This window comes from Eleutherodactylus coqui, chromosome 13 (genome assembly GCF_035609145.1).
Source record: "Eleutherodactylus coqui strain aEleCoq1 chromosome 13, aEleCoq1.hap1, whole genome shotgun sequence".
NCBI classification, from domain to species: Eukaryota; Metazoa; Chordata; class Amphibia; order Anura; family Eleutherodactylidae; genus Eleutherodactylus; species Eleutherodactylus coqui.
The window spans coordinates 45203480-45227208 of NC_089849.1; the positions used below are offsets into that span (position 1 = coordinate 45203480).

The following is a 23729-nucleotide window of genomic DNA, read 5'->3' on the forward strand; positions in this document are numbered from 1 at the left end:
TTGGGCGCAGCAAAAAAAATGCAGCAGTTGAAATGGCTAATTAGTCTAACGAGTTCCAGATGCGTTTTTCTGCACATTTACGCAGCGTTTCACGCATCTCGCTGCGTATTTTGCACGCATTTGCGCATCTCCATTGACTTCTATGGGGGCTTTGGTGTGCAAATGCGCAGGAGAATAGAGCGTGCCGCAGGGTTTTTTCGCACAACCGAAATGTTCAGAAAACATACGCGCATGTGAACGAAATTAACGGCTTCTGTTCTGTGCATCGCACATGCGCAGTATGACTCTGGCCTGAGGCCGCTGTCACGTGAGCGGATTTGAGATGCATTTTTGCACATCAGATGTTGCAAATTTGCGTGCACAGCAGCATTTTTTTTTTCTGTACTTTTTGCAACCAGGTTGTGCCCGATTGTGTGTGGAAAAACACGCCCCAGCGCTGTCAGCCATTGAAACGGCTAATTAGTTTAATGAGTTCAGAATGCGCAGGAAAATATAGCGTGATACGACTTTTTGCATAACGCGAATAGCATCAATGGCTTCTATTTTCTGGGTATTGAGCGGTCAGAATGTTCGCGCACAAATACATTCGTGGGACACAGGCCTAAATGTAGGTGTAACGTAGTCTTAACAGTCAGGTGCGCCAAATTGTATATACGATGCATCGAAGAAGAATACAGCGTGAAACGGACAAGATGGCGTTTCAGGAGTCGCTTCCTCCACTGAAGCACTTTATTGAGTAAGAAGTATCTACAGAGAAGCACACGTTAGCAGGAGCGGATCTAATGCTCTGTCCCCCCCACACATCAGCAGGAGCGGATCTAATGCTCTGTCCTCCCCACACGTTAGCAGGAGCTGATCTAATGCTCTGTCCCCCCCAGTAATGTCTGGACACCGCTTATCTCCATGCTATTGACAGAGTCTCACATGCATGTTATAAAGGGGTTTCCAGGCTGCCGTAATGGGAGCTGCACTTGTAACTGTAGGCTGGGCTTCAATTCACTTCAATAAGAGCTGCACCTGCAATTACAAGTGCCGGCCACTACACATGAGATGGAGCTGCAGCTTCCTGTCTGACTCCAGTGGGCGCTGTCTAAATAACCCCTTTAGTGTCTCTGTGTTGGATGGGGACCAGGGTAACGTCACAGCATCAGCCGCAGCCCATGTGATCTGCGCTTCAGCACCTGCTCACTGTCATTCTGCCATGAGCGCTTCTGTTCTGGTGAATGCATAGATTGGTCGGCTGAGGGGCGCCCCTCAGCCGACCAATCAGCGCTTACCTGTACACATTTACTCTAGCTCCTCTGCAAGGAGGATGCAGGTTACTTTGCGAGTCTGAAGGTGTTTCTGGTCTAGTTGTGGCGCCTCTCCTGCTCCATCGTCAGATAAGCCTGTAAAGGGTGTTTGGGGTAACATCTATCACCCGACTTACTGCTTCCCTTACATTAGTGTTACATCCGGTTCACTACAGGCTTGTTTAGCATCTACACGGTGCATATTGTTATCTGCTATGGTGGTAGGTATCCCTATTCTCCAACTAAGGAGAGCTAAGGTTGCCCTGGCATTCTGGTGTGGGGTCTCCCTCATCAGGGCGGGTGCTCTACGTTTAGCTCAGCTCTCATTTCCTTGGTAGATTAGGCTCAGATTTCCCAATCTCTCACTTTTCGATTGCATTATTAATATATTGCGTTCTTCGCATGTTGTATGCTTTTTGGACACAAATCTCGTTTGATCCGAACGAGGAGTTTTGCGTCCAACTCAGACGTAAGATTGAGGAGAGGTCAGCTGTCAGCAAAGCAATCATTCATATGTACGTTCGTGTGAGCCGGGCCCATACCCATACATAATACTGTGTGGACATACTCCTTCGTGGATTGTTCCCCTTACACTGCATTAACCTCACCGCAGTACAGGTTGTTGCTTTGCTTGTTCCTCGGAGACTCTTGCTAATTGTCCTTGTTTTTCTTGCAAATTAAAAATATGTGAATCCAGGAATCCTCCAGATGTAAACCTGCAACTGCGAAGCGCGCTGTGAGAGCCACCTCACACCAACGCTGCAGCAGCAACACGGCAGGAAACGTTTAGAAGGACTATTGAGAAAGTTGATTCATTTTGCACTTAGGAAGCAAATCAGCCCTAGGTGTCCGCAGCGTAAAAGTGTTTTTCAAGAAGCTTTTTTTATGAATACATTTGTAAAAGGCTGCCAGCAGAGGGCGCAGCGTGGACTGTCAGGCAGGTAAGTGATAGCCTGATGCATGTAGGTTTCTTACCACCAGTAGAGGGTGCAGCATTTTAACGTCAGAAAAGTAAATGTTAGGATGCTGAAGTTGGGCGCAAGTGATACAGATTGGGCCAGAGCGGGAAGAGTGGGATCTACTACTCCCCACTGTTGCAGTGAGATCACATTCTACCCTTGGGGTCTTATACACGGCCATTGCCAGCTTCTGGCTTTTCTAATCCGCTTGTCATAGACCGGTCAGAAGAGAACATTAGTGGAGTTCCTAAGCTAGACAACGATGCTTAATAAAGCCTCCAGATGACTTTGTTGCTTGTCTACATCTCATACTTTAGTAGCTACTGTATACTATTGATATACTGCATGCTGCTGAAAGTCTGTATACTACTAATTAGGGCTGGCTCCAGGTTTACATGTGCCCTTGGGTGACAGAATCGCAGTGGGCTCCCTCAGTAATTTATAGGCCCCGCTGTGCCGCCTTAGGCAATTTATAGGCCCCGCTGTGCCGCCTTAGGCAATTTATAGGCCCCGCTGTGCCGCCTTAGGCAATTTATAGGCCCCGCTGTGCCGCCTTAGGCAATTTATAGGCCCCGCTGTGCCGCCTTAGGCAATTTATAGGCCCCGCTGTGCCGCCTTAGGCAATTTATAGGCCCTGCTGTGCCGCCTTAGGCAATTTATAGGCCCAGCTGTGCCGCCTTAGGCAATTTATAGGCCCCGCTGTGCCGCCTTAGGCAATTTATAGGCCCCGCTGTGCCGCCTTAGGCAATTTATAGGCCCCGCTGTGCCGCCTTAGGCAATTTATAGGCCCCGCTGTGCCGCCTTAGGCAATTTATAGGCCCCGCTGTGCCGCCTTAGGCAATTTATAGGCCCCGCTGTGCCGCCTTAGGCAATTTATAGGCCCCGCTGTGCCGCCTTAGGCAATTTATAGGCCCCGCTGTGCCGCCTTAGGCAATTTATAGGCCCAGCTGTGCCGCCGTAGGCAGTTTATAGGCCCCGCTGTGCCGCCGTAGGCAGTTTATAGGCCCCGCTGTGCCGCCGTAGGCAGTTTATAGGCCCCGCTGTGCCGCCGTAGGCAGTTTATAGGCCCCGCTGTGCCGCCGTAGGCAGTTTATAGGCCCCGCTGTGCCGCCGTAGGCAGTTTATAGGCCCCGCTGTGCCGCCGTAGGCAGTTTATAGGCCCCGCTGTGCCGCCGTAGGCAGTTTATAGGCCCCGCTGTGCCGCCGTAGGCAGTTTATAGGCCCCGCTGTGCCGCCGTAGGCAGTTTATAGGCCCCGCTGTGCCGCCGTAGGCAGTTTATAGGCCCCGCTGTGCCGCCGTAGGCAGTTTATAGGCCCCGCTGTGTCCCCTAAGTCATTGCCGGGTGTTGATGCCTGTCCAGCTATTATATAGTGTATACCTTTTTATTCGTAACTGATGTTGTCAAGGTGGTCCTTTGGGGCCCATGAAACAAACACATTGAACCACCTACAACGATGGGGTACTTACAGTAAGTACCACTCTTTCCTTATTTTGCTATGCTTTGGAAGAAATCATTTTACGTCTTCATGTGTTGCATGCAGATGGATGCAGACCGATTCGGTGGGAAGGCCGGACCATTTCTGCTGGCTAGAGAGCTTTCCTGATAAACACACCGCTTTCTGCTGGCATGACATGCATTCCATCTGACACTTCATCCCAATCTCGTGCATGCGCCAATGACTGTGCTGAATCTGTCCACGAAAGGGACAAACGATCTGTTCACGAACCAGTCCATCAACTCTCAATGCAAGATTTGGATCGATTAGTGATGACCTCCACATCACACCAGGGGCGGGTCTATTAGGCAAGTACCGGCCAGCGGAGACCACCGGCCCACCCATCAGACCGTTCTGCATCTATTTACCTGCGACGGGGGATTGTATTTAAATGCTAACTCTCCAGGTGTGATTTCTTCAGGGACTTAACAATGGAAGAGCAGTACTTAAAGGGATCCTGTCAGCATTTTCTACCCCGCTATACCCCACCGGATTACCACAATTTCCAGAAGTACCCTTGTTATACTTTCCTATTAAAGCATACCTTTGCAAATATCTTTTAACATCTCCCGCACTATATGACAATTCCGGCAATCCGATAGGCGTACCTAGACCAACTCTTCTGCCCGGGGTCTTTGGAATAAGCCTTTCCACCCCGGCCGTTGAGTAACCACGTAATCCACACGGGCGCAGGAAGGTTTTGTGCACACGGTTTGTTTTGCCAATGTGTTTTTGGTGTGTTTTTTTTTTTTTTTCTTTAACACAAGTATCGTCCCTTTCCAGTATCTGCCTGCTCGTCCGCAAAGATTCGGGTGCCAACGGGGGAGAGTGGTGAGTTGCGGGGGGGGGGGGGGGGGAGGGGAGTCTGATCCCACCTACCCCTACCCCTACCCCGTTCTCCCCGGACGGCACCCGAATCTTTGCGGACAAGCAGGCAGATACTCGAAGAGGACGATACTCGCTCGAGTGTTTGTCCTTAACGAATGTGCTTGCTCATCTCTAAAGACGAGTCATCGTTTTCATTGATACCATTTTAGGCCACATGCACTTTTTGATCCCTTTTTATGGGGTTTTTTGGAAGGTCGGATGTATAACAATTCCTGAACTTTTTTCTTGTTACATAATTCATTGTGCAGCACAACGGACATTAATTTTATAGTGCAAGGTTTATGAATGCAGCAATACCTAATATGTGTGGGTGTGGGTGTGTGTGTGGGGGGGGTTGTTTTGTTTTTTGTGTTTTTTTTTTTTTTTTTTTTGTTTTTTTTTTTAGAAAAGGGGGGGGGGGGTTTGTAGAAAAGAATTTTTCTTTTTAAATGTGAACTCCTATCTTTTTTCTCTTGTCCCCTGAGTGGACTTGTAGATGCGATCATTCGATTGATAGTTTTACTACACTGCACTATTTATGCACATGTCCCAACCATCGCAGATTTGATGGACAATCCCAGATTCAGTCACTGAAGAGCTATATTACGGGATACGGAGGGTGGGGCTTGGCATAAAGGGGCGCTGCCTGTCCTATAAATTTTACACTTTTGCACTCAAGCTGTTGGGGGGTATCTAGACTGCCATAGAGGCTGAGGAGAGCAGTGATAGTGAGAGTCATGCTCTTGACCCCAGACACACTTTGTTCAGTAATAGCTATAACTCCCAAGCAACGAAATGTAAGTAAGGCTGGCCTCAATTTAGACATTGGTTGTACATACCGCTAAGGGCAAAACTAGTTAAGCAACATGCCTGTTGTATAGTGAGGTACCATGCTAAGTAGCTTGGACTATTTAGCAAGTTGCCATTGCTAGCGGTTACTGAGACAGTATTACCGGGGTGCGATCCTACATTTGCCATGTGCTGAAGCAGTCATTTAATTTAGGTGATACTTAGAGGGTATCAAAGCCTTATCAGTCAGGTATGCCAAATTGTATTTACGATGCATCGGAGAAGAATACAGCGTGAAATCGACAAGATGGCGTTTCAAGAGTCACTTCCTGCGCTGAAAAATAGAAAAGTTCTGGGTCTTTGAATGTAGCCATGTAAAAAAAAATAACAAAAAAAGTCCAAGACAGTGTATTGAAAAAAAAAAGTGGAAGAACCTAAAATAATATATGTATAATTTTGGTATTGTTATCATTCCAACCCATAGAAAAAAAGATTTAATGTCAATCATACTGTATGATGAATGCCATAAAAAACACACTGGCAGAATTGGTGTCTTTTCTCCCTACCCCCCAAAACATTAATAAAAGTTATACATTATATGAACCCCAAATTGGCACCAATAAAAACTACAACTCACCTTGCAAAGAACCAGCCCTGAGATGGCTATATCAATGGAAAAATAAATAAATTTGTGGCTTTTGAAAAGTGGAGATAAAAAATCCCCGCAAAAATGTTACATCCTTATGGCCAAAATACTACATGGCTAACCCTTTCTAATCCACTGTCTGATGTCTTCAGACATTCTGATTGAAGCCTGTACAGCTCCGATGTCAGAAGACGTCCGGCAGGGTATTCTTACTGTATATTATTGGCCGCTCTGTTGTCGGGGGGCCTCTCCAGCATGTCCCATACCGTAGTACTGGCTCTTGCCAGCAGATGGCGCCATTGATAATGGCAGAAAGAGAAAACTCCTCTAGGAAACCTTAAAGGAGATGTCCCGAGGCAGCAAGTGGGGTTATACACTTCTGTATGGCCATAATAATGCACTTTGTAATATACATTGTGCATTAATTATGAGCCATACAGAAGTTATAAAAAGTTTTATACTTACCTGCTCCGTTGCTAGCGTCCTCGTCTCCATGGTGCCGACTAATTTTCGCCCTCCGATGGCCAAATTAGCCGCGCTTGCGCAGTCCGGGTCTTCTGTAGTCTTCTATGGAGCCGCTCGTGCCAGAGAGCGGCTCCGTGTAGCTCCGCCCCGTCACGTGCCGATTCCAGCCAATCAGGAGGCTGGAATCGGCAGTGGACCGCACAGAAGAGCTGCGGTCCACGAAGACGGAGGATCCCGGCGGCCATCTTCAGCAGGTGAGTATGAAGACGCCGGACCGCCGGGATTCAGGTAAGCGCTGTGCGGGTGGGTTTTTTAACCCCTGCATCGGGGTTGTCTCGCGCCGAACGGGGGGGGGGTTTAAAAAAAAAAAAACCCGTTTCGGCGCGGGACATCTCCTTTAAATCCAAAATTGGATTGCAAAGGGTTAAAGCAGTTGTACCAGAGTAGACTTTTATCACCTATTCATAATATAGGTGATAAAAGCCTATTCTAGTCAAAACCTTTTAAAACACGACTAGAGATATGAGCCAAAGGTATAGCCTATGACACCCTAGTTATGGCTGGGCTTTGGTAGTCAGGTGCCACAAGGAAATGTTTTTGTAAGTTGCCTACATGTGGCTCCTGAGTCACTTTGCGGCCATTCTGGATACAAAGAGTCACCTAATCTATAATTGTAGGTTCACAGGAGCGAACCCACACTTTAAACTGTACATTCATATCCATATGAAATAAACGCTGACATCATCTATACAAACCTGTTATAGATAATGTAATCGGTTAGATATACCTGTCATTATGCAGGTATCCTTTTATGAGCAGTGCTAAAGGCTAGTGACAGAAAATAAAGGAAGTCCACGTCCATGTGACAAGAACACTCGGCTTGTAAAAAGTCTTAAAATATAGTCATAACTCAGATTCTGGGAAGCAGTTTTCATTCCAGCTCCATAGCACAATCAATAATTGTTCACTGGTTTTATCCTGGCTACAGAAGTTTGTTCCTATGAGGAAAGTCATGGCACATGCGATTTGGGATAGGACTTGTACTGCCATAGTGGTGGAGGGCCAAAAGCAATGGTGGGGCAAGACCTTTTAGTGGCCAAGACTTTGGTTTCAGAATTGCCCCCTGTCATGTACTGCAGGGGAATCGCTCAATGGACCCTTAAACTTACAGCATTCTCAGATGCAATGTTCGATTGGCTGTACAATGAGATTTAAAGGCAAAGTGGAAAAACCTAACCTTTCATGTCTATCATACTGTATGATGAATGCCATAAAAAAATGGCAGAATTGGTGTATTTTTTTTCCCTACCCTCCAATCAAAGGTAATAAAAGTTATACAATACATTATACCCCCAAATGGTACAAATAAAAACTACAACTCGCCTTGCAAAAAACAAGCCCCCAGATGGCTACATCAATGGAAAAATAAAAAAGTTGTGGCTTTTGAAAGGTGGAGATGAAAATCCAAAACAAAATGTTACATCCTTATGGCCAAAATACTACAGGGTTAAAGGGGTTGTACCAGAATAGACTTTTATCACCTATTCATAATATAGGTGAAAGAAGTGTATTCTAGTCCAACCCTTTTAAATGCCCATGTAGACACAACGATTATCGCTCACAAGGCGGCTTTTGAGCGATAACGTTATGTGTAAATGTGCCCATCTTTCACTTTTCTGCCAAACGATGGATTCCAGTTCGGCATGAAATCCATCTATCGGCAGAACAGCTGGTAAGGCGGACCGCACGCTGTGCTCTGCCCGGGGAGCGCTGATTACAGCTGATAACATTGTCTCCGCTGTCAGCCCCAAAGCAGAACAAAGGGAATTTATTCAGAGAACAGTGGGGGTAGTCTGTTCCCTGAATACAGCTCCCATCGTTTATGCAGCGTAAACGATGGACAATGAGCAGATCGCTGATCGCTCAGTGTAAATAGCAGCCGTTCAGTACTGAACGGCTGCTATGTTAAGGCAATGGAGGGGGTGGGGGACGAGAGGAGAGACATCTCCTGCAGCCTCTCCGCCCCCCAGCTGGCCGCTCTGTGAGCGAGACAGCGATACTAGCTCCCGTGCAGGTACATTCGTCCCGTCTAAATGGGCCTTTAGGGATCACATAAAAACACAGCAAATACCCAGCGAAAAATTGCATATGCCCATGAGGACTTGGGCTATAGGAGATAAGATAAAGGACAAACCTTTTGTAGTCTCAGTACTGATTACTGATTTGTACATCATTCTAACAAGCAAGATGGCGGATAATCTAGGAATACAGTATATGAAACACAGGTTACAGAGTTAGTTAATTGGACTCCGAGAAGTCAGACCTGAATTCCAGAATGTTGAGATGAAGTCGTGGCATCAGATCCCTGGGATTACTTCTTGTCCAAGGTCCTGACACCTATAATCCCTACAAAAGACTATGTGTTCTCGTTCTGGGGATTATTGTAGCTATAGTCTGCCAGAAAGAAAGATCATATTGTTGCCGTCTTTCTCAATCCCAGTTCTCAGGTCCCTCCAGCACGTTAGGTTTTGAGAATATTCTAGAAAGCGAAGGCTTGTGGCCATTTCTTAGGCACTGATGACAATTACATCACCTCTACAATACTAAGGGAAACCCGAGAACAAACATGACCATGAGAAAAGGTGCTCCGTGTCCCCCTATATGATTGGAGCGGTGGTCAAGCATGCGCACTGCCGCTCCATTCACCTCTATGGGACTGCTGAAGAGAAGCTGAGCGCAGTACTTAACAATCTCGCTCATTCTTGTGATCAGCGGGTCTTCCAGTGGTTGGACCCCCAGCAATTCGGCACTATGCACCTTCTGGATTGGAGATAAGGGAAAATCTTGGGACTGTCCCTATAACTTTTCAATGTGGCACTGTTGAAATATATAGAATGTGCTGCATCGGGGATAAAACTGGTATGCCCATAATAATGAACTTACCACAAAGTTTGTCACCATTGTCTACCGGCACGAATCACTTGTTCTGTTGTATTGGCCACATAGTGGATATGTCTGGTCAACTTATCCATTCTTCATGCAAATCCATTATAATGACTACCTCTTGCTTGGATACAAGATGTAATACGAGGGGCAGAAAGGCTCTAGTACCCTGTTGTACCACCTCTAGCTTGGATACAAGATGTAATATGGGGGGGGCAGAAAGGCTCTAGTATCCTGTTGTACCACCTCTAGCTTGGATACAAGATGTAATATGGGGGGGGGGGGGCAGAAAGGCTCCAGTATCCTGTTGTACCACCTCTGGCTTGAATATAAGATGTGATATGGGCAGGCATGGAGGTTTAGTACCCTGTTGTACCACCTCTAGCTTAGATACAAGATGTCATACTGGCGGGCATGGAGGCTCCAGTACCCTTTTGTACCACCTCTAGCTTGGATACAAGATATGATATGGGGGGCATGGAGGCTGTTGTACCACCTCTAACTTAGATACAAGATGTAATACTGGCGGGCATGGAGGCTCCAGTACCCTGGTGTACCACCTCTAGCTTGGATGCAGGATATGATATGGGAGGCATGGAGGCTCTAGTACCCTGTGGTACCACCTCTAGTTTAGATACAAGATGTAATACTGGCGGGCATGGAGGCTCCAGTACCCTGGTGTACCACCTCTAGCTTGGATGCAGGATATGATATGGGAGGCATGGGGGCTATTGTACCACCTCTAGCTTAGATACAAGATGTAATACTGGCGGGCATGGAGGCTCTAGTACCCTGTTGTACTGCCTCCAGTTTGGATACAAGATGTAATACGGGTGGGCACGGAGGCTCTAGTACCCTGTGGTACCACCTCTAGCTTGGATACAAGATGTGATACAAGTGGGCATGGAGGCTCTAGTACCCTGTTGGGCCACCTCTAGCTTGGATACAAGATGTAATACGGGTGGGCATGGAGGCTCTAGTACCCTGTTGGGCCACCTCTAGTTTGGGTTGGCATGGAGGCATACAGGTTCTGTATTGTATCCTGCAGCATATCAGATCCACATTTGCTGTAACTGAGCCTCTAGATCATTCAAACTCATATTCTGTCAAAGTTGTCATTCTGGATCATCCCATACATGATTGGCAATAAATGTGGCGACCGGGCAGCCATAGAAGTGTGACAATGTTGTGGGGGCTCCCTGTGACCCCCTTGTGTGTGCGGCCGAGAATTATGCTGCTGGAAAATGCCTCTTGGAAGCCGCCATGAGAGGAACACATGGCTGATGGTTGTCCTGATCATATTGCTAAGCTGTCATTGTTTCTCGTACCACTACTAGGGATTACAGACTGTCATATACAATGGTCCTGACAGACCATCACACCAGCAGGGGGCAGTGTGCCGCTCCACAGCAATATAGAGACTCTAACCCCTAGGTCTCCAAACATGAATACAAAATGTCTTTCAGTCATTCCGACAGACACAGGGGCTGTAATAGTGGTGCTACCTGACACTGGATAGCGGACAATAAAACATTTGGAGCTGCTCCTGCTTGTCGAATGATCAGATGATCCTCTCTACTGGTGGTCTGTCAAAGGCATCCTGAGACCGGTCACCTTGTGTGCCCTCATGCATCCACTGGTCCAAACATCTCCTAACAGTCTGGTCAGAATGACCCAGATGGCGGGCAATTCATCGATAGGACCATCCAGCTTCTCATATCCCAATAATGCTCCCCTCTCAGACTCTGGAGGAGTGAAACGGAGTGAAATCTCTTCTCTGCGTCTAGAGGTCAGCAAGCTTCTCACAAGCTGAAAAAGGGATCACTACACACAAGGAGCCTCTGAGAGCCTTTTTATAGACCAAGGGAGGAACCACATTTAGGGTCTCGGGTGGCAAGACTGTTTATCCAATTACACCACAACGCTAATCGTTTGCGTGTCTGACCGAGATGTAACTGCATGCCCAGTTTTAATCTGGTCCTTTTTAAAATTGGGTGAATACAACCTCAGTTGAATAACACATGATAAATTACATGGATGAACAATATAGAAATGCGCCACAAAGTCTTTTTCAAGGTTCTTTCTGTATCAAATCCCCACGTGTCGGGAGAGCTGCAGGACATTAAAGAGGGTTTCCCTTACAAAAAGGAGACCCTCGCAAGGAAATATGAATAGTAATCTATGATAAATTACACCATATCATTATTTAAATAAAAACTAGAGCAAAATGTAGAAGAAATGTGTATTAGTACACCTTTACTGCTTCCATAGGAATAAAGAAGTAAGTAGCCGTTAGGTGCTACTAATAAAATGCCCTTGATTAATTGATCAAGTGTGACCACCTCTGTAAAAGCAGACATTTGGGCAGTTTGCTGGTCTGGAGCATTCAGGTGTGTGTTAACACAATGCCAAGGAGGAAATACATCAACAACGATCTCAGATTATGCTGCCATCAATCTGGGAAGGGTTATATGGCCATTTCCAAACAATTTGAAGTCCCTCATTCTATAGCTAGAAAAATTAGTCGGATATGGAAAAACATTCAAGACAGTTAATAATCTGCATATACATTCACACACCTAAAAATTACTACTCTGTTCGCCAACCTGGTACTTGTAGCTATGCTGTATATAGAGACGTAATTCCCCTACAATATATCATAATTCACTGTGACAAGGTGGAATTACTAGCGTGTTGCTATCTGTTATGTCCATGGACTGCAGTCTTCTTGTCCTGAATGTATCACTACTACCCTGACCGCATTCACTGCTCTTGTACAGAACTCTGGTTGCTGCTGAAGTAGTAATTACAGTCAACAACATGGACCCGTTCCTCACACTGCTATGAGGTACAATGACTACATCGCTGTCCTTATATCCAAGATGAAAATTGTACTTTTTATGAAAATCCCAGATCTGCTTATTGACACTCCCCACGGTAAAACGGCTGTTTATGAAACTCCACTTTTTGCTTGCGTCTGTTGGTTCATTATCTTGCATGTACTACAAGACTTAAAGGATCCTTAGATCAAAATGTTGTTTTTGTTTTTTTACCTTTTTGTAATAAATAATTTTTTTCATCACTAGCCCCAATGGTGGCAACGCCAACGCTGAAGCCAGTAACTGGCCCATGGCAGTCACCCCATTAGATGGCATGTGTAAGATAAGATATGATAGGAAGGAATATAAAATCCTGCAAGTTTAATGTTTAAGGCCCTAATCGCATCTACATTTGGGCATTCTGTTTTCCTGTACAGAAGTTATAGGGAACCTCCTAAATTTTTCTAGTAGAAGAAAAACAAAAAAGCTCCGTCCTGTAGGAAAATGATCTCCAGACTTTTGGGTCTAGTGGTTTGTAATAATCATTTTTATTAGATCAATTGTGCAATGCGTTTTTTGTATAATAATGGAGAGAACACAAAATATTTATAACAAAATCGAAAATGGGGAAACCGGAAATCTGACCCTAATCCTCCTCTAATGCAATGAGACCCTACCTAACAGTAGAGCACTTGCACTGATGAAGGCGACCCCAGATCAAGAACATGGGGCAACCCTGACTCTCCCTAGTTGGAAAACAGCAAAAATAACAAAGGATACGGTATACACAGAAACAAGCAAGGAACAAACCAGATGAAGTACAAAGGCAGAAATAGTAACTTAGGTAGGAGACAGATGTTACAACACCCGAAAATATTCTATACACCAAGCAGACTTATTTGACAGTGGAACAAGACAGGAGCCACCAACACGACCAGAGAAGCCTTAAGACTAGAAGTATAACCAGCATGAGGAGTAGCCAGAATAAATGTGTACAGACAGATGCTGATTGGTTCGTGTGGGCTTGGACTGACACCATGACAGCAACCTGGTCCTGATCCAACATGGCCGGCGAGCCACGACACTTTAAAGTAGGATGTCAGGAATAGGGTGAACTGTAAAACTAACTGCCAATACATTTCTTTACAGCTACTAAGCGGCATTCTTCTGATGTACATGCCATGCCTTGGAGTAATGCCTCTGTAAAAACCCATATTGGCGGTCACTAAGTAGTGTGATGTTAGAAGAGGGAGTTGTTTTGAGAACTTGTCCTTTGCAGTCCAGAACATAGCTATTTTAATGTTTTTCCAACCCCTTCCTGACGTGCACCATACATGTACGGCACATGTCAAGTGTCTATTTATAAAACCTGAGAGCTGAGGCTATTATATACATGGCAGCCATCTTTGAGAGCTGATACTGACCGGCAATAGCAACGATTAGAGTTTACACTGATTGTGGCTATTAACCCTTCAAATACCCCAATCGGTGCTGCTGATCGCCCATCCCCTTCCACTGCATTGCAATTTGGGGGATGCCATTCCATTGTCCTGGCGGCTTTGGGGCTTTCTGATGTCCCTGCAGGGCTGCCATGAATGATTGCCTAACAAAGCATGCCTGTGGCACATCTTCATAAGATTACACAGTATAATGCAATACTATAGTACTGCATTATACAGTATGAGCAGTAGTTAAGATCCAATCTGGGGACTAAAAAAAGGACTATCACCGAGGGAATCACTAAAATATAACTTTTATTAGGTAAAGATAAAAATAAAAATGTATAAAAGGCGTGGACTCTTATTCCAGTTACACTCCTACTGGACAAGTAGATATTCTAACAGTAGTAAGTCCATATAAGTATATACCAGATGATGCGCTAGGTTCTAACTCCACAACCACAATGACCCCATCTATATTGTTGGTGCATGGGTCGAGATATATATTATGGTTGTGTACAGCTCCACGTGTATAAATGGCCACAAGGGCTAACAAAGCACAATGTAGGTTATATTTTTTGTATTTATACGTTGGAGCCGATAAATGGGTAAAGGCCAGAATAATAAATGTAACCCCCGTCTGGCAGAGTATTGAGGCATATATTAATGCCCAGGAAATATAGCATCAATCAGGTATATACTATGTGGTATATCCCCTATTATGGTGGATAATACCCTGATGCGATAACCAGCTATAGTAAACACGGTCACTAATTTTATCTATATAGTGACTCGCTTGACTGACGTCATTTAGCGTGTTTATCTAGTTTATATAAAAGCTGGCAAATAGACTGCAGCGCTGAGTGGTCTGTAACTCGGAGTTAAATGGTGCAAGGACATATTACAGCACCAAACGTTCCTTTTATTTTACCACATTCCCATTAGGGACAGACACAGCGGAGAGTCTTAGACCAGGGTCATTAACTCATAAGACCCTGTCACATGGACTAAACACTGCTGAGTGCAGCTAATAAAAACAGCTGATCACTGCTTCACTAGAGATGAATGCCGCTGTTTGTGAGATTTTATAATCACTAGCAGCTACGAGCAGCTGAACTGAAGAGGGTTCAATAAGATATATAATGAACCCTCTTTGTCAGTAACTGCTGCATTCACTATCACCATTTAAGCATAGATAGCCCGATATACAATGATGTGGACATCTGTGGCATGTCAAGCACAACAATAAGGCTATCTTAGGCTGGCTAACACCATCTACGCGTTTCCACGGTCCTTAATGCAGTGACCGCATCATCAGGATGGTGAATCTAGGTTATAGAACCGAACAGCCTGAACGGCTGTGTGAAAATGAGCAGCAATGGTATGTTGCCCAGAGCAGAGGCTTTTTAAAGTACAAGCCACGCCTCCCAGCAGGAGGGCTCGTCCCCAGTGCTCCAATGAGCATCAACCAACACTAAACTGTGCCTCAGCGAAAACCCGTGATGGAACGGGATTCCCGCACATGTGCAGTAGCCCCGACGGGTCCGGGACGCCAACCACTGCCAACCTTAGGAGGTATAGCAGAGTCGGCGCCCGGCACCCCGGAACCGCTGCGCGCGGCAGAGATAAGTGCTGCTGAGGATAAAGAAGCCTTTTTTGCTGCATTAGTATACAACGGTGCCCAGATGGAATTTAACGCTCAGTATGTTAATCCTTCAGTATCATGGCCCAAAAGAACGCATGGATAGAATACCCAAGTGCTTCTGTATAATAATATTTGATGGACCGAACCCGGTTATTGGGAACACTGTATGTATATAGAGAGAAGGGGTATATATACATAGTTTAAATGACAGTAAAAATAAAAATAACAGTAACGACAGGTGACTACCATTATTTGGCAACATATAGTATTATGCAAACAATAAACATTCCATGATAATGCTCCAAGATGTCAAGCATAAATGTCCTATATACACTGACTCGCATATACAGCCAAGTTTATATAGTCTATGCATGGTGTGTCCGCACCAAAGATGGTGTAGTACAGCGGACGCGTAATTAAATGTAATAAATACTGTACATGGTATATTGTTGCATCAGTCACCTATGATGTTGATCCTGTATTATATAAACGATGCATAAGAGAGACAGTCATTTAGTCCCTTGGGGCTACAACATTGCAGGCGGTGAATCCACCGTGTCTCCTTTTGTGTTAGTAACCTGTCTCGATTACCTCTCCTCCCATTCTCCCTAATAATCTCAATCCCTTGGAATTTAATGCATGTAGGATCATTGTCATGCATATCACGTATGTGTGTCGCTATGTTGGTATGTTCTCCACGGTTCACATTGCCAACATGTTCCAGGATACGTCGCCTAAATTGGCGGATGGTTTTCCCAACATAGTCCAACGGGCACGGGCATGTGGCTTTATAGACAACGCCGCTGGTGCGGCAGTTTATAAAGTCCCTTATGTGGAACACCTCTCTTGTAGTGGAACATGTGAAGGTATTACCTCGAGCAATAAAGCCACATGCCTTACAGCCCGCACATCTGAAAGTGCCCTTTGGTAAGTCCGATCCTAGCCATGTCTTGGTTGACAACTTGGGTGGAAGTAGGCTGTGGACCAATCGGTCTCTCAGGTTACGTCCGCGTCTATACGTGATTTGGGGATTGACCGGGAGATGTGACACCAGGTCCATGTCCTTCAAAAGAATATGCCAATATTTACTGATGATATGTCTCACTTCTTTTGATTGGTCATCACATGTACCAATTATACGCATCTTATTGTTCTTGTCATCTCTTTTACGAGTTTGCAGAAATTGATCTCTGTTAGAATTTTTTGCATAGGTGTTTGCTCTCTCCACCACTGCTGTTGGGTAGCCTCTGTTACTGAATCTACGACTCATTTCTTGCGATTTTTCTGAAAAATCGCCTTCAACCGAACAATTTCGGCGGGCCCGGATGAACTGTCCTTTAGGGATCCCACACTTCAGGGGTAGAGGGTGGTGGCTATCCCAGTGGAGGAGAGTATTTGTGGCCGTTTCTTTCCGATATATTGATGTTTCCAAGGATCCACTGTCTGTTTTTGTTATCAGAAGATCCAAGAATGTAATCTTATGGATATCAATATCTGATGTTAAAAATAATCCAAGATCATTTCTGTTTAGTTGGTCCACGAACTTGTGAAAGTCCTCCACTTCCCCTGTCCACAAAATGAGGATGTCATCAATGAAACGCACCCACATATCAACGTGGGTGGTCCATCTCTCATTAGTCTCACCAAAAACGATGGTTTCCTCCCACCAGCCCAGGTACAGATTAGCATAACTGGGGGCACATGGGCTCCCCATAGCTGCGCCCCTGAGCTGGTGGAAGTACTTCCCTTCAAAAAGGAAATTCCCTCGGTGATAGGCTTGTTGACACACAGGGTTTTCCTTTCTGTCACGGTGACAAAGACTAAAAAAAGGAAAAATAAATTTTAAAGAAAAGTTTTATTACTAAAAACAAAAAAAGGCAGGAAAAGTTTGAAGAAAAAAATTTCCCAGTTGGTTCATTAAGAAAAAAAAAAGTCAAGTTTATGAAAATATCACATTTATAATCCTGCACAGTGTTCACCATAAAAAAAAAAAAAAAAAAGTTTATTCAAAACACTTCAGAAACTTGTATTTGAGTGACTAGAATGAAAAATCTGAATGGTCCTGGTATGACTATTTTTTACCATCCTACTAATCCTGAATGATGAATTTGCTTGGAGTTTACCATTTTAAAAAAAGAAAACAAAAACAGAAGAAAAATGTATGTATTTTTATGGAAATTAGAAGTCACCGATTTTTTTTTTTTTTTTTTTTTTTTTTTTTTTTTTTTTTGTGCAGCCTGTCTGTGAATTTAAAGTTAGATGGCAGGCCTGGATCTTAAAAACTAATTTTAAAAAAGCCTTTAATTCTTTCTTTTCCCTCAGGCATTTGAAGAAAGTCATCTAGTTTCCCTGAATCCCATTACTCAGTTCAGTGCGTGGTTTGAGGAAGTACTGCAGTGCCCTTCCATTGCCGAGCCTAATGCCATGTGTCTGGCCACTGCCACCAGGTAATGACCCAGCGTCGTTATGTCATTTGTCATTTTTTAACATTGTACCCAGCCAGTCACCTCCCGCTGTTTCTCTTTGATCTACCCACATTTACCTCAGTTTACCCTTTTTACCCCTTCTGCATAGGGATGGGAAGCCCTCTGCACGTATGGTCCTCCTGAAAGGGTTTGGTGTGGACGGGTTCCGATTCTACACTAATCAAGAGAGCAGAAAAGGGAAAGAGCTGGTGAGGAACTTTACCTATACAAAGTAACATATATGGTCCTATATGAAAACATACAGCTGATGACGGCCAGATCTCTGCTTCTACGATCACCTGGATTCAGTGATGCCCTATTCTGCATAAAACAATATCTGCTCCTAATTTCATAGTTTATACATTTTCTAATGTTCTTTTAGGCCTCCTTCACACGGGCGACACGGCATTGCCACGAGAAAATTGCAGCGATATCACATCACTGGTCCGAGCGATATCGCTGCGTCTTCTCACGGCAATACAGCGATTTTGTAATACTACAAAGTCACATGTGGTGCTACAAAGTAGCGCGACTTTGTAGCACCACATGCGAGGATTTTCGGGGGAGGTTTGAAATATAAGCCCTTCCCCGAAAATAAGCTGTAGCTGAAGAAGGGAAAAAAAAAATACACATACATCACCTCTCCCGCGCTGTCAGACCGGCCGCATCTTCTAACTGGGTCCCCGGGACTGATCATCATCTTCTCTTCTGGCCGGGGATTCAAAAATCCCTGGCTGCTGGAAGCGCTGGCTGTGATTGGCTGACGCTTAGCCAATCACAGCCAGCGCTTTCAGGAGGTGGGGATTTTTAAATTCTCGGCCAGAAGAGAAGAAGATGATCAGTCCCGGGGACCCGGGTAGAAGATGCGGCCGGGCTGACAGCGCGGGAGAGGTAATGTATGAGAATTTTTTTCTTTTCTTTTTTTTTTTTTGCAGCCAGGGTAGGATTATAGCAGTAGCATTTGTTACTGTCAAAGTTTTTGCTCGCACCGCACGAAGACTGCATTTTCGTGCGCTGTGATGCAAAGGAGAAGAAGGCTCCATAGGGAAACATGGGCTACAAAACCTCGCGTGTCGCGTGCATATCGCCGGACCCATGAGTTCTTTTGTGTTGGGTTGTTGCATGCTACAAAACATTGCACGTGTGAAGTAACCCATAGGAAAGCATGGGCTTCTCATATATGCGATTTGTAACATTGTAGCAACGCTACAAAATCGCATGCCAACCCCTTTAAACTGCCCATTAGACGAAACACACCAGACCCACTGATTTCAGCGGAATTGGTCAATGATCTAATGTGTAGAGGTACTAGAGGTGTCAACTCTGTAGCTGTCTGGATGAGCAATGACCAGGCATGTTGGAGCCAGTCATACATTCTTATAGGAGATAAGCCCATCAATGGTGTGTGGAAACGGCTCATTTCCCTCTCCCCATTGAAATAAACATGCATTGACTAATCCGAGCATAGATGTGTGGGGGCTATTCGGGAGAAATTAGTTATTTATACCAGTTTTGTATGGCATCCTTTTCTGGAAGAATGAAAAACCAGCGCTTGTAATGTCTTTCCAATCTATACTGGGAGTTGGGGTGGCCGTACACATTTCATATATTATTACGTATGTGCTATATAAGTAAAGTAATTGTGATTATATAGATAGCCGAACCCACCGACCGATCATCTAATGTGTATGGCACCTCCTGACTCTCCTCCGACGGCAGATATATGGGGAGATAAGGATCAGGCAATTGGTTTTCAGCTGCCCATTCCTTTCGTTCTCAGGAGGTAAACCACTACCAAAGGTGTCTAGAACCGCATCCTGCCCTCACTACACATGCACGCTTGCTCGGCTGAGCCAAATGTATATGGGGAGACTGGGAGAGAGAGATCTGGGCCGAACAAGCTCTCCTCCAACTGCTATCTCGTGTGTAGGTAGCTTTAGATCCCCTTGCTCCCTACCATCCATAAGACATTACATGCTCCTCTATGCATGCTCTTTTCACTTTAAAGTAATTGGGACAAGTTATCTCTTACCCACAGGATTGGGAATAGCTTTATGATCGGTGGGGGTCTGACCGCTGGGATCCTCACCAATCTTGAATACAGGGGTCTCAAAGGTCTCAGCAATGAATGAAGTGATGGTCGCCCATGTGCACCGCGGCTCCATTCATTACAGTGACGAAGATTGCTGAGCGCTCCCATTGAAATGAATGCAGTGTGACTGCCACTTCATTCATGCAGGGACCTTTGGGATGCTTGTTGTAAAGCTATGTGGGGGTCCTAGCGTTGAGACCCAATTGATCACATAGCTATCCATTGGGGATAACTTTATAACTTTGCACAACCCTTTTAACTTCTCTCTCCTGCTTTATAGGAAACTAACCCGGTTGCTTCTTTGCTGTTCTTCTGGGAGCCCCTGAATCGTCAGGTAAGAGCCTTTTGTAGTATATGATCTTGGAAGTTCTTCTTTACAGATCTGTCTGTGAAGAATGTTTTCACCTAAAATAAAAAATACTTAAAAATATAAGATCGCTGACTGTTTCGGATCTTAGTCGGAGTTTCCCGGCCCAACATTGCGCTTGCCCGTGTGAATGTAGCCTTAGGCTTCATTCATGCTAGAGTTTTCCATTGTTTGGTCCCATCATAGGAGCTGAACAACAACAAAAAAACTGAAGTGCCAGATCTGGCACATGCTGGCCGTGAACAGCCCAGCGAACCCCATTAAGGGGATCCATCAGGTTATCCTCTTGCCTTCCAGCATTTCAGAATGTGGTGTAAGCAGCATGAATTGATGAACCCTTCCTGTCAGTGCTGTCAGTACCTCCTTCTTATTTGTCACAACTACAAAAGCCTTCCTGTCCACAAGAGTCAATATTCTTGCTGAACGATTTCATCACCTAGTGGAATCTATGCCACAACGAAATGCTGTACTTCTGAATTCCAAAGGAGGTCCAACATGCTACTAGATGGACATCTTTAAAAAAAAAAACATGGCCATTCTGTGTAGTTCTTTAAAGGAAAACTCTGGTATAATCAGATTTTCACAGTGCAGTTGATCCTTCCCACCATATTATAACTATTTTTTTAGTAACAGAAACACGTCTCAGCACCCATAAACATTTAATATCTGAATACAATTGTACAAGTATTGTTCATACTAACTGCGTAAAAATGCAAGCTTCTTAGTACACACTTTGATCAAAACATGTGGGCCCATCCACTGTATCAAAATGTGTACTGTAATTGTCACAGCCATGGCATATATGCGCCTTTATACTTAATTTATTTGTTGGAAGTGCTGAATTTATTTTTTGTTGCATTGGTGGGGCAGTTGTTGCCGTCAGTTTTGCTATGCACTCCATTCACCCATCTCCCCCAGGTGGTTCAGTGAGAGAATATAGCCAGGTATCCAGCTTTCCCATTCATCTGGGATGTATTAAAAGAAGCATAGAGTCTAGATCATGTGAGATCATTATCCCCCTCTACTCTTCCTTAGTCAGACCTCATCTGGAATACTGTGTCCAGTTCTGGGCACCTCACTTTAAGAAAGACATAGAGAAACTGGAGCAAGTTCAGAGAAGAGTTACCAGGATGGTGAGCGGTCTGCAAATCATATCTTATGAGGAACGGTTAAAGGATCTGGGAATGTTTAGCTTGCAAAAAAGAAGGCTGAGAGGAGACTTAATAGCTGTCTACAAATATCTGAAGGGCTGTCACAGTGCAGGGGGATCAGCCCTATTCTCATTTGCACAAGGAAAGACTAGAAGCAATGGGATGAAACTGAAAGGGAGGAGACACAGATTAGATATGATTAGGATGATTTAGTGAATCCTGCACTGAGCAGGGGGTTGGACCCGATGACCCTGGAGGTCCCTTCCAACTCTACCAATCTATGATTCATTTGGAGGCTTTTTGCCCAAAAAGAGGTGTCTTTACAGTTATGAACCCGTCTTATAAGATTCGCCTGAATGTGGCAGACGGGCCCACATGTTTTGATCAAAATACGCTCTCAGAACCTTACATTTCATGCGGTTAGTATAAACAACAGTTGTACAATTTTATTCCGCTATTAAATGTATATGAGCGCTGAGGCACGTGTTTCTGTTACCGTATTTGTCGCAGCCACGGCTTACGCGCACCGTTTACATTTATTGTATTTGTTGGAAGTGCTGACGTTGTTTTTGCTGCATATTTTTTTAATTTAGTCTGTTGACTAAGCAGCGTAATAGGTTCAGGCTTGTCGGATGACTGGTGACTCTAATATTCAACACAAGTGTTCGTGGCGTATATTCATACATAACACCAGCCCTCCTGATTCTACATACCAAGAGAGGAAGGTGGCAGCAAGGCTCAAGCGCCGGATCATTAATCTCTTAATAACTACTGTATTTATTTATTTAGTTATTATGTTGCTATTTCGGTGGTGGCCTGGTTGAGCCGGCTCGGGATTTCGGCTTCTTCAGTACATAATTTACTCACGCAATTATGGCTCTTCCCCTTTGTATATATATCTCCTCCAATAACACAAGGTATAACGTTGCCAAATGATCATCGAGGGAGTTGTATTTTGTTAAAGTATTAACACCAACAGCTAAAATGCTGACACGTGCACTAAATTCATTGCTCAGGAACTTCTCCGTTCCCCCGTGTGGCTTCTGCTACCTGTTCTTTAAATGTAGAAGTGAGACAACAATGGCCCATAGAACAACACAGAAACTGGAAAGGCGGCTCTTATCACGGCGAACCTCTCCCTGTGATTCATACAGCTGCTGACTGTCATTATGGGGTTAAAAGGTTTCTATGGCAACGCCGCTGTTAACCTGTTGTGTACACTGTTCCAGATTGCAAGGACTTTTTCTAATGATGAAACTTCTGCAAGAACGTAAAACATGTTCATGAAATCATAAAGCTATGTGGCAGCCGTCCATGCATCTATAAGCGTTTTCGTATTTTTAGGCAGGAGCTACACAAGGGCTGTTCTCCATAATGGGACACCTCAAAAATGTCATGCAATCTTGGTTGTGCAACCTGTGAATATACTCTTTATTATTTATTCATACACTATCCTTCCAAAAGTAATTGGACACCTGAGCAAGTATAAAAAGTAATATTTATTTACATATGTTAATACTTACTTGGGCTCTTTTGGCTCTAATGACATCAGATACTCTCCTTGGCATACGTTCTACTAACGTCTGATGCACTTCAGCTGGAATTTCCCTCCATTCATCCTGCAAATGTCTAATGAGTTCTCTCAGAGAAGATGCATCTACAGTGGTAAAAGAAGCGTTGTTATTGGACAGTTGAGCAATGGAAGAGCGTTCTATAGAGTGACGAATCACAATACTCCATCATCAGATCAGGTGGACGTTACCTGGATGTGGAGGATCCTGGGGAACACCTTTTGCCTGAGTGTGTTGTTCCAACAGTTAAGAACGGTGGAGGATTTGTTACGGTCTGGGGATGTTTTATGTGTCATGGTCTCAGTTGGTTGTAGTGACAAGAACCATAAGGTGTACCTGAAATGTGAACAGCATCCATTTTCTTCAAAGAGAACTTGCCAGATATTTGCAGGGTGAATGGAGGGAAATACTAGCTAAAGTGTATCAGACGTTAGTAGAAAGTATGCCATGGAGAGTACCTAATGTTATTAGGGCCAAAGAAGCCCCACTAAGTATTAACATATGGCAATAAATACTACTTTTGATTCAGGTGTCCAATTACTTTTGGTAGGATACTGTATCCCCATATAGGAGCAGGATAGAGCTTTTCATGTCGTTTCCCCTGCATACAATAGCTATAGAGTTAAAGGGGTTGTCCTACGAAACAAGGTTATCTCCTATCCAGAACTAACTAACTATCGATCGATGAGAGTCTGACCACTGCTTCTCCCACTGATTATGAT

The 23729-nt window shown here is 44.5% G+C and overlaps 1 protein-coding gene across 1 annotated transcript in view; it reads left to right on the forward strand.

The window, feature by feature from the left end:
* The window catches only part of PNPO (pyridoxamine 5'-phosphate oxidase), a 29530-nt gene that overhangs the window by 573 nt on the left and 5228 nt on the right, over positions 1 to 23729 (forward strand). The window contains 3 exon segments of the mRNA XM_066586377.1: positions 17684 to 17808; positions 17936 to 18035; positions 20199 to 20252. Coding sequence (XP_066442474.1) covers positions 17684 to 17808; positions 17936 to 18035; positions 20199 to 20252 — 279 coding nt within the window.